Source organism: Sceloporus occidentalis, unplaced genomic scaffold, assembly GCF_023333645.1.
Source record: "Sceloporus occidentalis isolate IW3139 unplaced genomic scaffold, rSceOcc1.0.p SCAF_4, whole genome shotgun sequence".
Lineage (NCBI taxonomy): Eukaryota > Metazoa > Chordata > Lepidosauria > Squamata > Phrynosomatidae > Sceloporus > Sceloporus occidentalis.
In genome coordinates, this window is record NW_028316984.1 from 169,093,150 (window position 1) to 169,107,920 (window position 14,771).

The following is a 14,771-nucleotide window of genomic DNA, read 5'->3' on the forward strand; positions in this document are numbered from 1 at the left end:
CGCCCCTTCAGCAACGAGCACACGGTCTCAAGCACACGGTCTCAAAATGGCTGCCAAGCAGCTCCTCTCCTTCTCCTCTCTCTGGCCGGACTGATATCTTTTATGGGTTTAGCTCAAGATGTATCCCCTTGCCTGTGTGATGGCATATTTACTGTACTTTTCAAAGAAGAAGAAATAACTAGGGCAGCTAGCACCACATACTATCTTTCACCTTTTAAAGTCTTAATTAATAGAAGATCTGAGGTTGCATGCAGGTGAAAAACTGAGACAACATCATTTCACTATGTGCAATAATTATATCACATTACTAGGATATTTCTTAATTCCCTCCCCTTCAAAACAACAGAAAATAGCTTCTTAATCATCTGGCAGTGACTTCCAGGTCCCAGAATGGCAATAATACATTTTACTAAGATTCAAAAAGGCCTGAAACGGCCTTCTAATCCTCGGGGAGTGCCCAGTCACCCTTGCTATATACCATCAGTAAAAATTTTGGGAAGGAATAAATAGTTCATAAGGAAAACTTCTCCACCTTCCTGACATCTGACAACAAGAAATGGAAGCAGAACGAAAACCTGTGCAATTCTACAATGGTTCCTCTCCAACACTCTTCTAACAGCAGGTAGGCTATTTAGGGGTTCTGTTCTTTTCTTTGTACAAGTAGTTGCATGTTTCCACTGGCAAACTTTTACAGTCCTGGACATCATAATAAAGGTGAAAAGACTGTTGCATTTAAAATGGTTCTAGCTCAACCATTATAAGTTATAACTCAGCATTTGCCTATGACGACTATCAAAATAGCAAGGGAAAGGGGTAGCATGCCCAAATGGAGATTATCAGTAATTGTTTATGAAAAAGTGTTTACTTTGTACTGGAATGAAGTTGGCATATGGTCCCAATACTAGCAGTTTTAAGAATTATGTTTTTCAAATAAAGGAAAGGAAAGGAAAGGAAGACTCCACAAATATTTTATTGTGTTTAAGTGATTTCAGCTGTGGCAATCATATTTTGAAATTGTTACCTTATGAAAGAAGACTTTTTCCTCATATTTCCCTACATAAGAATAAGTCCCATATATTTCAAGTCAGCAGCCCCAATCAGACATTGGAACAAATTGGTTAGGACTTAAATTAGGGAGCAGAGAAGCACACACCAAAGTCCCCTGCCACAATTTGCCTCCTTGCTAGCTCCATTTCAGAGCTTGAACTGAATGCACAATCAGGAGTTCTGAAGAGAAGCAGGTAACACCGATCTCTCCAACATTTTATGTTCATCAAGTAAACTCAGTTAGCTTATACAGAGATAGGAACCACAAAACCCTTAGATGTTGGTGAAACCTTTATTACTAAATATGTTGGGCAGGGATGCAGGGAGTTGCAGTCCAACATCTGAATGGATGCACAATTTCCCCCTGTGCTCTCATGGCTGGTTTGAGGCTGAGGTAGAAATTTCTCCCTCAAGTTTTTCAAATTTCTACAAATTTTAGTGTTCCCAGAAATGCTAATGTCTTTTCTCTTGGCTCTCAGTGGGACCATTTTGCATAAATTCTGTTAGGAACTGAACTCACCACGCATCTGAATTCACCACAAGTAGTGAAATGTTACATATACTATGTTACCAAAAACCACATGCAATTCTGAACACTCAAATACACCACAGTCTTGCATTTCTCAAATAGGCCATTTTTAAAACAAAGCAAACTGCTTTTGAAACTGGGTGCAATTTCAAAAACCAATTTCATACACTGGGGATCTGGCATTCAAAGGTGTGAGAAGAAAACAAGCAAACAGAATGTAAGTGTGAAAAAATAAATAAAACAGCTGTTTGGCTCTCAGCACAAGTGGTTGAGGTTTCACTCCATAATTCAGAATCCAGCCATCAGGACCACTTAATAAAAGGATGAGACTGTATTACTTTCAAATGTAAGTGGGAGATTACATGTAAAACCCACAGAAAGCTATGATACAGTTTGATGGCTGTGACACAGAAACTATATCAGGAAAAGTGTAAAAGTAGACATCTAATAACTTATGAGGAAAGAAATATACATTGACAACTGAAACAATTAAATTTCTATTTAGCACACCACCAACAGTTTAACACTGAAACATCGCAGAATCATAGAAACGTAGAATTGGAAGAGACCAGAAGGGCCATCCAGTCCAACCCCGCCATGCAGGAACCCTCAATCAAAGCATCTCGTGTATCATAAGACTTACATGGCCTTCCTGTGTGCTTTCCAGCTGTCCTCAAAGAGTACTCAGTGAGTAGCTATTTCATGGGTGTTTATCTACAAAGCCCATGTAAAGAGGCAAGAAGAGACACAAGTACAGATGGTACATATCATCATTCCACTACAATATTCACAAATTCTTCATTAACTCAATCTACATGCGTGAATAGATAACTCAAATAAAGGCCAAGAATTTGTTTTCCAGCTCTTATATTTATACTTATCATCATCATCATCATCATCATCACCACCACCATCATCATTTACAAAAAGTTCAAATAGAGCTCATGTACCTGCCAAGGTGGTTAGACAGAGAGAAGGACCTCCCTAGAAGATTTCAAAAAACAGGCAGTTTCATACAGGACAATACAGTCCAAATTTAAAAGCAGTAGGAAAGGACTCCATTACAGATGGATAATCAAGGAAGCCACAGCTTTTGAGTCTGCAAGATCTGAACAGGGATCTTTCAGTCAAAGATGGCTTGGCGGTAAAAAGGAAGAATAAGAACAACAAACAATACCAGAGACTATTTTACTCTTTTCACACATTCACCAACAACTTTCGTGTCCTTTCCTGCTCCATGCCCAATCAGTTACAACTGTGTAACCTTAACTGAAGAGAACTGCAGGGATACAAGGAGCCAGATACCTCAGGAACTTCACTATGCTTGCAAAGCTCACCACACAGCCTCTAAATCTCAGACACAGTCTCTTGAGCTCTTTAAAATGTCCATCTGTAAATGAAAACAACTCAGGCGATGAGAGAACTGGCAGCAAAAGCCGTATTTCTTGCAAACCAATTATTAAGGCTGTTTGTGTTTTGGGTGCAAATGTGAAGAACTACAGTATTTCTAAAGGCCCTTCATTTCAAGACTCACCTACTATTAACTAAAAAGGACTCAAGTGACAGATTTATGAATCAATTACTACATGCTCTCTGAAAGGTCTTCTTGATACTTGCCTAGGATTTTAGCAATCTGAATAGTGTGTCTGTTTCCTCTATAGCCCTTGTTTTCCCATTCAATCTCTTATCTCCACTATTTATAGAGATATCCATTCTTGGTCCATGCACATTACAAAACCAGCCCATAAATAAATCCAGAGCAGTCTTGTTGGCAAACAAATGCAATTTCCCCCAAGTCGGTTGGTCAACTTTTCTCCCCCACTGTGACCTCAATATACTATGAAGATAAGTCTTGTCATATGAAGTAGAAAAAGTTGTTCAGATCATGAGAAACTTATTAGTATTAAAAGATACATGATAGGGATGTCTATAAAGTAAAGAAGTAATGGTTAGAAGTTACTAATCATCAGTCATGCTCAAAAAAAAAAAAGCAAACCTGACAAGCACAGTGTATTCAATGTTTCCAAGAGAACATGAATTCCAAGTCAATGAAATTCAAACTTCAGAAGCAAAATGGGAGAGGCAGGATCAAAACTCTCAGTGGAGCCATGTGCTGCTCAGTCCCCAAAATGTGGAATATGCTGGGAATAGAACCATTCCTCCCAAAAACTTAATATTTTCATTTTTAGAGCTGACTGTATTGCAGCATTATATCTTCACAAGTACTTCCACAACAGTGGTTGGGTCGAAATTACAGCCTGCAGCTGTGATTTTGGGTTGAGTTTCTAAGTGGATGGATTGGAGTTAAACATGGAGAGTAGAAATACTGGTGCAGGTGTACTCCAGTAATGATGACTACTATCCATTGCTTTTATACTCTGGTGATTTTGGCCTCATTCCTTTTGGTAATCCCACTTAGGGTAGGCCCACTAAATCAACAGGAATTACTTCACTCACCATTCCACAGTTGATTCAATGAGTCTTCTATAGAACTACCAACAGGAGCCAGGCTTTTGCAAGCAATGGTTAACAGAAATCTTTTTAAAAAATAGTCTATTTACCTTTGTTTCTGCTAACCAGCGATGAGGGTCATTCTGTACCCCAGGCGTAAGTGAAATTGCCTAAAAGAAATTTTAAAAGTAAATAAATTAATAAATGAAAGTGCAAGTATACATTATATGCAAGACAAACATTTCATTAGAATAACTATTATTAATTTAAAAATTTGTTTGATTCTCATTGCCCAGCAAATATTTTTAGCTCAAAACTAGGAGCCACAAACATTTCATTAGAATGCCTATTATTAATTTTAAAATTTGTTTGATTCACATTGCTCAGCAAATATTTTTAGCTCAAAACTAGGAGCCAAAGGGGCTGTGCATGTTTGAATGACAACCAACATTATATCTTCTCCCTAGTAACTGTAATCAAATTTTATTTCATAATGTGACTGAGAACAAATGAATGCAATTTAGACTGCAGACACTGCCAATTCAAGAGGCACTGCCCTTACGCTGTACTAGCTTTGTTTACTCTTAGTAACATTAACATGATAGTGTCACTAATTGTAGCAACAAAACAGATTTGAAGAGGAAAATGGTGCCAGTTGCAGCCAATTGCACCTGCACAGAACCTCACACAGAAGCAGTGCTGCTTCCCTAAATGCAGGTAAAATGGGAATGTAAACCTTCCAAATATGTTTCCAGGGAAGCAGACTACTGAGTGTGCCTTGGAGAGGACTATGCACTACAAAAAGGTGAACTTCAAGTCAATTTTTACAGATAAGGGTTTATAGAAACATAAATTTTCCATCTTATCCCTAAACATACTTAAAACATTACCTTTCCAATTTCATTAACCCACAGCAATGAAATTCTAACTTTGATACTTATTGATGCTAACATTTCTCAAGTCAACCCGACTCATGACAACCTTGTGGATGAGACATCTCCCGTCCTCAACTGTTCTGCTTAGGTCCTGTAAATTCAGGCCCATTATCTCCTTGATTGAATCTATCCATCTGATGCATGGTCTTCCTCTTTTTCTACCAACTTCTACCTTTCCTAGCATTATTGTCTTTTCCAATAATTCATGCATCCTCATAATGTAGCCAAATTACAACAGCCACAATTTGATAATCTTGGCTTCCAGGGAAAGTTCAGGCTTCATCTGTTGAAGGACTCATGTGTTTCTCTTTTTGTCTTTCCATGGTATCCTGAGCACTCTTCAACACCACATCTCAAATAAGTTTATTTTCTTCTTATCCATTTTCTTCACTGTACAACTCTCATATCCATATATGGGGATAGGGAAAACAATGGCTTGGGTGATTCTAACTTTAGTGTTCAGTTGTATGTATTTTCAGTGAGGATTACCAGTCTGTTGGTCATCGTTTTGTTTCTCATATATGTTGGCATATTTTACTTAGCACTAGAGTTGATTCTGTCTATGTGGACTGTAGTAGTTCAACTGGAACTGTACCCGGTGATTTATTCTTCCCAATATCTGCTATTACAGCTTCCACCTCACTCTCTAGGGTTTGGGGTTCATCTTCATATAGTTCTTCATTCCATGCATCATTCATTTGTTCATCTCTTGTAAATAGCCCATTTGTGTATTGCATCTAACTTTTTAAATTTTGCTTTCATACTATTTTACTTTCATACTATTTCCCCAATATTAATTATTTCACAAAACACTCTTGCTTTATTTTCCAAAGACCACTGTATCAAAATTCCTTACAAGTATCAACACAGTGTGGCTTAAAAATTTAAAGCAGAGGATCAACGCTGACATATGCCCGTGTTAGTCTTATTTATATATTATGGATATTTATTTATAATCCCACTTTTCTTTGGGACACTGCTTATTGCTCTAATTGTTGTATATGGAGATGCAATGGGCCCAGAACTACTCCTTAATTTCCAAAGAGTGTGAAAAATAGATAGATATAATTCACCGCTTTCTAAGTAAATCAGCTTATTGCAACTAGTTTTGCAATTACATAGTTCATAACACCAGTGTCCAGTAAATTATAAAGAATGTGAGTAGTGGCCTTAAGCACCCAATGGGCAGTTATCAAAAGGCCTAGCTTGTTTGTAGAGGTAGAATCTCTTTAGAATAAAGCAGTCTTCTACATTCATCTCATCTGTTTTTTGGACATTAAAAAACATTACAAGTTGATCTCCTGGTTCATAAAATTAAAATGACTATTGAGAACAGCAGAGAATGAAACTGCACACACAATTGTCCCTGCTACTATTCTAGGTGGAATTTGAAGAAAATAGTTTTTAAATTACTTTCAAAATCTTTAGGGAAAAACCTTTTGGAAAAGCTGTTTTTTTAAAAGAACTTTCATGTTTTGTTGAGAAGCTTCAGCTATTTAAAATACTACTCAATACATGAGTTATAAGAAGAAGAAAAACTTGCATACTTTCAATTTATCATTTAAAGCATATTGTTATTTTCCTTTGAGGTGAAATTCAATTAAACATCAATATTAAAAAATAAATTTTAAATATTATCTTCATTTTTTACCAAAGTAGCAGACTATCTTATATGTGACTAAAGGATTAGAAATGCAGGGGATTTTTTTTAATGTATCACATGAAATAAAAGGGGACTACACACACAGACACAGATCGTGCTTACTATATTTCAGGATTAAATACTATTTAGAAAGGAAAATGACTAAATGATTAAAGGCTGAAATGACTTAGAGGTTATATCACACTGTTCTGGAAAAATAAGAAGCTATTCTTTCCAAGGAAACATAACTAACTTGAAACAACTTCTGATGGTGGCACATTTTAACCAAATAGAATAAATGAGATGGCAAACCATTTCTGAACTATATTACTATATACTGTAATCTGAAGAATTACATGATTGCTCAATTACAAAATAAGTTTCCTATATATAGAAAACTAGATCTCAGGAAAAAGAACGCTATCATAATCTTCTTTATAGGCTAGTTAAGTACACAGAAGGATATTTTTTTCATGGTATGCAACCATGCAACCCATGACCTGCAGCCTTAGGCTGAAATCTGTTGGTGTAGTATGTTGGTATAACAACTTCTAGATGGTGGTGACCAGGAGGAAAAGGCCACAGGCCATCAAACAATTAAGCACTAGAGAAGTAGTCTGCTCAGAGCTTATTTTGTCTGGCTTTCCTCACCACTGCTGAGTGAGCCTTGAAACAGTACAGCTGCAAGAACAGTATATCCACAGAGCTCTGACCTGGTTTTATTACCCGAACCAGATCCACTGTTTGCTTACTTGTTTGTTTGTTTAATGAAAAAGACCTATGAAGGCAGAGATTACCACCCAACAAAAATGCTAACAAGAAATTATTGGTATGAAGGTATACAATGGATAGTTCCATTTTTCAGATGATGATGGGAAAAACTTGTACCACATGCAAGACACAAGAAAGACTTGTATGATACACAAGCTCAACAAACAGCCATGCATAAAGTGACTGACATAAATGAAAAGGCCATCTTTTGAAGCCCTTCTCCAAGTACCCTTTCAAAATGAGGTGAGGAAGATGGTTGTAGGGAGAAAGCATTTCCAGTGATGTTGCCATAGGAATGTCCTCTCCTGTTAAGCATAGTTGGCACTTACACTGTGGTCTCTTCTATCCAAGATGAAGACTTTTTATTCTCCCAGGCTTTTTAGTCTCCCATCTATCATATTTTCTCTTATTCATTTATTTAAATATATGCTCCATTTTAAAATCCCTGAACTGTTCCTGCACTCTGATGCTGGATTAACTTTAGCTTTAGTCCATGGCTGTTTTAATTTCTTTCAGTTCTTTGTTATGTTTATTATTCTCATAGAGTTATGTGTACACTCACCCTCTGTGTCCATTGATTCTGTATCCATTGTTTGCTCCATACACAGATTCAATCATCCATAGCTTGAAAATATGTTTTAAAACTATAAATTTTGAAAAACAAACCTTGATTTTGCCATTTTCTATAAGGGACACTACTTTTACATGCCATTGTATTTAATGAACTTATTCATGGATTTTGATATCCATGGGTGGTCCTGGAACCAAACACCAGCTCACTATATTTTGTCATCTAACCAGAAAGCTGCATACACTGGACTATACCATAAATGTAATAAATAAATAGGAAACATTATGTATTCATTTCATTAGTTAAATAAATAGCAGTAAAATTCAAGGGAGTCTAAGAATTCATAATTACTGTGTATTTCTCCACCGAATCCCGAGAAAGGACTTCACAAGCTGCATCAATTTCGCTTCCTATCATAGAGAGGATAGATTCTTTTTCATTTTGAAGACTTCGTAGTTGATCATGAAGCTGTAATCTGTCTTCCTCTACCCTTCTGAGGTGATCATCTTCACTATTTAGCCTTTTATGCTGAAGCAAGAAAAAGAGTTCAAAAATCATATTAAACATGCTACAATCTTCTCTAAAACTCTGTACTTCTCAAAATGAAAGAAATTACAGTATAACTCACAAACATACTTCTTCGAGGGTGGGTGCAATGCAGGTTACACAAGTAGTGATTCAATGTATGCCACCAAAAACATACTGATTGGTAAGATGTGTCCTGATGTTAGAATCACTTTAGATGGGTAAAAACCCAACAGCTGTACACATGTACACAAGGAGTGGAATACTTTTTCAGCTGCTGCCTCATCAAACCAAAGTCAATCTTGGAGTAAACAAGTAAACCAGAGGTATATCTATATGCCACATTTGATAGAATTGCTCTGCCAACACTACACAAATAACAACAAAAAGTGATGGCAATTTGATTTCTCTGAATATTGTTTTCAAAAAGAATAATTCAAAGACCAGAATTCAAACTTCTGTTTTCCCAGTTGCAAGCCTAACCAACTAAAGATGTCAGTGCTTAATGTCAACTGTTCCTGCTTTGAAATTTTATGACCCAAACAAGTCAACAATGATGAGTGCAGATGCCAACTACAGAATATGAGGCGTTCTGCCAAAAGTTCAAGAAGAGTGGAAATGAGTCGCATTTCTTTTCTCATAGTAGACAACAGCTCTGTTGTTGGTTATTAGTCATGGAACTTCCAGATCCACAACTCTGTTAGGTCAGGTTGATAAAGAGTGTCACACAAAGCCCAAGGTCACACAATGAGTTTCATCTTTCTTTGGATACTTCTGTTTGGAGTCTAACCACCCCACACTAGCTCTCTACTTTATGTAGCTATTAGGACAGAGATAGAAAGATAGATGACAATGTTTTGTGGCATCCTCTTGATTTCACTGGGAATGTTTTATCCTATCTACTCCTGTTTCATAGGCATAGTGTTGCCCTGGCTCAATTAGTGTGATTTAAACCAGAGGTAGCTTATGATTTTGATTAAGCTCCTGCTCTTATTTACTACATCCCAAACCATCTTAATTATTTATCTTCTGCATTAGAAGTATTGCAGGAATCCTGTCCTACATAACTCAGGGATAAGATTGCTCTTAGTGTCTTCTGCTCACTATATGTTGATGCTTTAAACTAAGCTGTCATGATTGGGACGCTTCTCATCTTGGGTGAAAGCTGCCATTCAGCACTGAAGTGTACAATTAAATCATCTTGCTTTCGGATAAATCTTGAAGTTGGGTATGATTTGCTTTCTGCTTACTTGCTACATGGAATAATTTACAGAGAGCATCAGCAGCTCTGGTTCTCCTTGCCAGTTCTGAAAGACATAGAGGCAAACTAAAGAACAACAATACTGGGATGGTTTGTGTGCTACTATTGCTGCCTAAGCCTGCCTAACTGAGGCTGGCACTCTTCCAGTTAATTCCCCACTGTTAAATTTTCCACTTTGGAAAAACTTTCTTTAGCACTCAAGCACCATCTTAATGGTGACATACCAGCATAATAATACTATATAGTGGTTGAAATAGAAGGGACCTGACACTCCTAGCAGGAGTATGCCTTTCTGCATTTGTGAGGGGGCATGAATTCTTTAATAACTAGTATAGTGTTTGCTGATAGCCTGTTCTGCTTAAAAGTAAAATTATACTGTATTGATCTAAGACTCTGCATGGCTGCAGTAACCCAGAAATAAAGGAATGAGGGCTTTAACAGTAAACATGTTAGTTGTGGTGAAACCTGGCTTTCATCCACCTTTTGGAACCTCGCATGGGTCCCACTGATCTCTTTGTTCCTCCTTGTACCTTTTCTGTAAGTTAATAGATCTGAACTTTTGATTTCTGACAGAACTGGGAATCTTCATTTCAGACACAGTTAAAGTATTTATTAAATAATTCTAGAAATACCTAGGCCTGAGCCAAGCCAACTTGAATTGAGTTAGGTGCCACTCATCCAATCCCAAATCTTTCTCATTTACCTGGCTGCTGCTGCTTCTGAGAGCAGATTTTTCTTCCTTTTAATCTGCAGTACAAAAGAACCATCACAAGTAATAGGGACCACCAAACACAGTGTCCAAACACGAATCAAAAGAACATGAGAGACACTGCAGACTGGGTCAGCCAGAAAAATCAGCAGTAGCAGAACACATTACAAAGCATCCTGGGCACAAAATGCTGTTGGAAAACACTGAAATTCTGGATCACGGCAACAACTATCAGGTCAGAATGCACAGGGAAGCCATTGAAATCCACAAACACCTGGACAACTTCAACAGGAAAGACCAGGACTCAGCAAATGCAAATGAGAAACCACTCAGGGTCAGAGGCTTTCCCAGCAAACACTAACCGTCTTTTGCATATCCTCCTAACCTGAGGAGGCCATCAACAACAGAACAATACAAAGATTAACATGGGAATCACTCCTCCCCACACAGGGTCACACAGTATATATATAACCGCTCTCTTCTGGGTTAGCACTCTCTGAAGATGCCAGCCGCAGATGCTAGCAAAATGTCAGGAATAAACTCTTATAGAACATGGCCACATAGCCTGAAAAATCCACAAAAATCCATCACAAATAAACTTGGACAAAGCACAGAGACTCTAACAGCAACCATAGACTGTCACTATCTCCTAGATGAAAAAAGTGAAGCAGTGACTGATGTCTTCTGTATCTACAGTGAGACTATGCCTAGACCCAAAGCTCACATTTACCTGACACAGGAAACCAAGTACCTGCTTCCTTCCAAGGTTGACTTTATCTGTCATATTTATAAGACTTGCCCATTATTCTTTTAATATACATGAGTTTTCATAATTCAATATTGCAAACTCATTATATTCATTATCACAAGAGATTCTAATATCATAATACAAATTATGTTTCTAGCACCTAATATAAAATGGCTGCTGTACAGCTGATGTTTTTACAAATATTTTACTAACATTACTAAAAAAGATGCTGTCGTGGAAGAGAGCCAGCATGGTGTAAGAGAAGTAGTACAGTGGTTTGAGTGTTGGACTAGGAGTCTGGGTTTAATTCCCACTCAACCACTGAGTGACCTTAGGCAAGTCACATTCTCTCAACTTCAGAGGAAGGTGGGCCTTCCCAGACCGACCTCTGCCCAGATCAGAATTAATTGCCCATTTGATCTGGCCCCTAGGTATTGCCACTTTTGTTAAACTGCTTTTAACTGTTTCTGTAGTTATATGGATTTAATTGTTGTAAATTTGTATTAAAAGGAGGACGGGTCGAATGGTGGTGGTGGGGGGGTTGGGGAATGTTTTTCTGTCATTATTTTCTGTATTTGTTTTAATTCTTGCTGTTACCCGCCTTGATCCTCAAAAGGGAGAGGCGGGATACAAATAAATATTGTATTATTATTATCATCATCGTTATTAATGAGATACCATCTCTGAATAAATCTTGCCAAGAAAACCCCATGATAGCTTCACTTTAGGGTTGCCTTAAGTTGGGCACAACATAAATGCACAAAACAACAAGCTCAACACTTGATCTTTTTACTAACATATTACTAACACATAGATATTTTTTAACCCCACTATTCATATCCATAGTTCTTGGACCAGTAATGGGTACATCAGGTAGCGAATAATAAGCTAGGCTAGTTAATCTAGTGGTTCTGCCTAGAACAGAGTAGCTACATCTTTCATCTTAACTCTTTTATACAGTAGAGTTTTATGACATGCCAATCATAGTGCAAGCATCTGGAAAACAATCATGTTTTTGGACATATATATTATAATGAGAAACCACATATACTGAGTACCCCAACTGAGCCATGAAATTGACTAGGTGACGTTGGGCCAGTCATGCTTATTCAGCTTTGGCTTCAGGATTGCTGGGAGGACAATGTGGGACACAAAATGTAGTGGGTAATTTTAAAAAATAGACACATATCTCGCCAACACACCAACACCAGTAGATAAAGCTCCAGTTCACACCATGGGGTGTCACCACTTTATCCTCATACCTGCAGAACGAACAATATATAAAAACACAAGCAAGTATACCACTGATAAACAAAAGCAGATGGTGCATATACACAGGCATAGGTGAACAAAGAAGAAGAAACTGAAGAACTATCTTGATGATTCAGACCAAAGGTCCATCTAGTCCAGCATCCTGCTTTCTACAGTGACCAGGGGGATGCTTTCCAAAGCCCCAAGCAGGACATGAAGACCACAGCCCTGATGTACTGTTGCTTTTCTGAGGAACATACTATCTCAGAACTTGGAGATTTCATGACTAACAGTCAGCAACAAACTTATCCATAAATTTCTCTAGTATTGAGCCACAGAGAGCAGGAACAAAAATCATGACGATCACTATAGAATTGCATAATATAGAGATCTGGTAGGGAAACAAGAAAGGTTCCATAAAAGAACAGTCCTTGAGCCTGACAATTTTGTTGGGTGGCTTTAGGCTTGGTGCTATTAAAAGAGTTGTGTGACACTGTAGAAAGTCTAAATTCTTTCCTTTTGTTTAGCAAAGAAAATTCCATGTGGTAGGTAAATCCCTTTATCTTGTATAATTGCTTGAACTGTGTAGAAGATTGATTCTTCCTGGATTCACCGCCCTCGCTTTTAGGGATGCAATGAAAATACATCTGATGTATACCGGTAAGTTATAATCAGTTCTCAAGCAAAATGAATCCAGAATGTAGAGCTCAGATAACAAATGACCACTGGTTTGACATTTTCCTATTTGATGGATTTAAGTTTGACATTATAAAAGAGTTAGCCCTGAGCAGCTGGCTCTGATCACATCCAAAGAACACAACAGAATGGATCCAATCATGGCTCATTTGAACCAAAAAATATTTTGATTTTATAAAAGTCAGATCTGTGTTCTCATATTCTTTAATTTTGTCCATGCAGCAAGACAAGTAATCAAGATGCTTGTCATCAAAAAGCACAAATCCAAACACAGCTTTAGTCATGAAAGTTTTTGGAAATGACTCAAATGCACCAGCATGACTTTTATTTCCAAGCCAAAGTTTTAAGCAACATTTTAGTTCTCTAATGGACTGGAGAACACAGACCACTATAAGCAATTTCCTAAGGGATGATATCTTTGAATGCTTCACATTACAAGATGAACCTACAGCATATTAAAAGAAGGTAGAGTGCTTTGCTCAAAATTTTCATAGTAGATGTTATGGAGTAGTGTGGATGCCAAACTGAGGGAAGCCAAAGGCGCATCAAGGCATTAACCTACAGGCCAACAAAGATTGATCAGGGTGTTGTGTTCCTCTCCCTCCCCCAGGTGAAACTCGATAAGTTTGTAGAGCAAAATTTTAAACAAAGGAATCTTTATTGTGCAGAAGCAGCTTTCTCTCCTCCACTTCTAGAACCACATGGGAAAGAGATTATTTCTCATGAGAAAATGTTGGTCTCATGACTTCCTATTTTTTGAAATGCCATGCAAAGCTGAACAGTGCAGTGCAGCCTCTGGCTTATACCTCTCCATACCTGTTTAGATTTAGCTAATACTATTTTCTGTATTGCTCAGGTATCCACTGGCAAACACCCCTTGTGCCAAGAACCACACTATCTACATAGAGACCAATATAAAAGTAATCATCAGGATAAAAAAATGCTGTGCCAGCAAAGAACATATGAATTAGATCACATTTAGGGCCTATTTTGGCTTCTCTAGTTCTGCAGAAGAAATCATAGAAACATAGAGTTGGAAGAGACCACAGGAGCCATCCAATCCAACCTCCTGCCATGCAGAAACTCACAATCAAAGGAATTGTATGAACAGATTGTTTCAGATCATTTTCTAAAGCTAACGGACTGCCAAATATTTGGAGAAAATCTGCTTGTAGAATGCTATCACTCACTATGAAATGCTGATGTAGTATCTTCTTCTATCACCACTTAACTCACCTAGTCTAATAGAATTCAAAAACATACCCATGTTAATCTGGACTATCAGTATGCAAAGGGAGCTATATAGGTCTGTCTTTGGACTCTTCACTTCACCTCATGCATCTGAGAAGTTAGGGTCAAGTCTACAAAAGTTCATGTTACCAGTCTCTTTCTTTCAATTTCTTTGCATACTAGTCTAACAGAGCTTTCACAAAAATTGGTGAATGCAATTCTCATCTACAGGCCTACTCAACAGATAATTATTATTATTATTATTATTATTTGTATACCGCCCTCTGGCAAACCAATCTGGGCGGTTAACAACAATAAAATATAAAATATGACAATTAAAAACACTTTATCCCTCCCCCCTTAAGACAGTATTAAACAGTATAACATATTAAAACACAATATCAA

General features: G+C 37.4%; 1 protein-coding gene across 5 annotated transcripts in view; it reads right to left on the reverse strand.

Annotated features, from left to right (window-relative positions):
* The window catches only part of CEP128 (centrosomal protein 128), a 282,591-nt gene that overhangs the window by 155,978 nt on the left and 111,842 nt on the right, over nucleotides 1-14,771 (reverse strand). For all 5 annotated transcript variants that reach the window (XM_089522329.1, XM_089522332.1, XM_089522331.1 and 2 more), the window contains 2 exons: nucleotides 8,298-8,474; nucleotides 4,138-4,197 (listed from right to left, as the gene is read on the reverse strand). In XM_089522329.1, coding sequence (XP_089378455.1) covers nucleotides 4,138-4,197; nucleotides 8,298-8,474 — 237 coding nt within the window. The remainder of the gene's footprint in view (nucleotides 1-4,137; nucleotides 4,198-8,297; nucleotides 8,475-14,771) is intronic.